This window comes from Penaeus monodon, chromosome 29, assembly GCF_015228065.2.
Source record: "Penaeus monodon isolate SGIC_2016 chromosome 29, NSTDA_Pmon_1, whole genome shotgun sequence".
In the NCBI taxonomy this organism is placed as follows: Eukaryota; Metazoa; Arthropoda; class Malacostraca; order Decapoda; family Penaeidae; genus Penaeus; species Penaeus monodon.
Window position 1 is genome coordinate 1,293,728 of NC_051414.1, and position 1,264 is coordinate 1,294,991.

Below are 1,264 nucleotides of genomic sequence, written 5' to 3' on the forward strand. Positions count from 1 at the left end.
GGTACTAGACAGTACATGAGCATTATACAAGCACAACTGAAAGGTTGAATATTAAGGGCCAGTGTTTCACATTAGCTGGACAATCAAGGGCACTCAGCATGCATCTTGGCCCTCACTACCCTACCGTCGGGGGCAGATTGACATCCTGAACCCTCGGAGGTTGAGGCTGAATATTATTGGCCTTCATGTAGGAGAGGACCTGGTCAGGAACCTCCGCCAAAACCTCCCGGGCGAGCATGAGTCCTGCAGAATGTTGATCTCCTCTTCCTTTCAAGAAGTCCCTGAATGACACAAACTGGACTATGTCTCTCGAAGCATAACGTCCATTACTGCTCAAGCGGACAACATCCCCATCAAGTTCTTCCATTGAGTCAAACTCTGCACCCCCGACACCCACAATGATGATTGACAGGGGTAAGGAGGAAGCATTTACAATTGCCTGAGAAAAGGAGAAAGAAATCAATATCTTGCAAACATAACACCTTATAATGATAATTGCAAAATAGTAGGAGATGAAATAATGTATATCACTTATAGAACAAAGGTAAGAGACCTATTTTTATTAACCTAAAAATATATAAACCCAAACTTCACTACAAAAATAATATTGTCAACCAGAAAAAAGTGGTAAACCTAGATAAATATATAATATGAGGAACATATTTAAAACTATCACCAACACTGCATATATCTCTGTACCTCTTTGGTCTGTTGCATGTCAGAGATAATTCCATCTGTCAGTATCAGGAGGACAAAGTACTTATCGCCTGCTTTGTTTGAAGCAGCAAAACGTGCAACGTGATTGATGATTGGGGCAAAGTTTGTTGGCCCGTAGAGCTGCACACGACTCAGGCTTCCATAATAAGCTTCAATAACTCCTGTGAATCATGCATGTCATTTCTCAATTAGATTCAATTATTGGATTACATGAATTATCTTAAAACAATCACATCCATAATCTGACAATGAAAGGTAAATTTTCTACTGATTTTATTATTTAGATTTATCAAGATTACTTTTTGCTAATATGCTGTAGTCCCAATCTGTGGATTTATTATCAAGTACAATTAAGTTTGCATTTAAACTGTTATCCTTTATTTATTTTTATTATTTTTTGATTGATTTTAAAATCAATAATATTGTCAGATTGGTAATAATAATTAATCTGACTGACCAACCTGTGGTCTTACAGCACTTAAATTAGCACAGGAGTATGTGCAACCTTATCTACAACTATTTCTATGTCTCTCTCTACATATTTTCT

At 37.1% G+C, this 1,264-nt stretch overlaps 1 protein-coding gene across 2 annotated transcripts in view; it reads right to left on the minus strand.

Annotated features, from left to right (window-relative positions):
• The window catches only part of LOC119591882 (copine-8-like), a gene marked incomplete at its 3' end in the record, with an annotated part of 9,952 nt that overhangs the window by 231 nt on the left and 8,457 nt on the right, over positions 1–1,264 (minus strand). For both annotated transcript variants that reach the window (XM_037940623.1, XM_037940624.1), the window contains 2 exon segments: positions 125–439; positions 700–878. In XM_037940623.1, coding sequence (XP_037796551.1) covers positions 125–439; positions 700–878 — 494 coding nt within the window.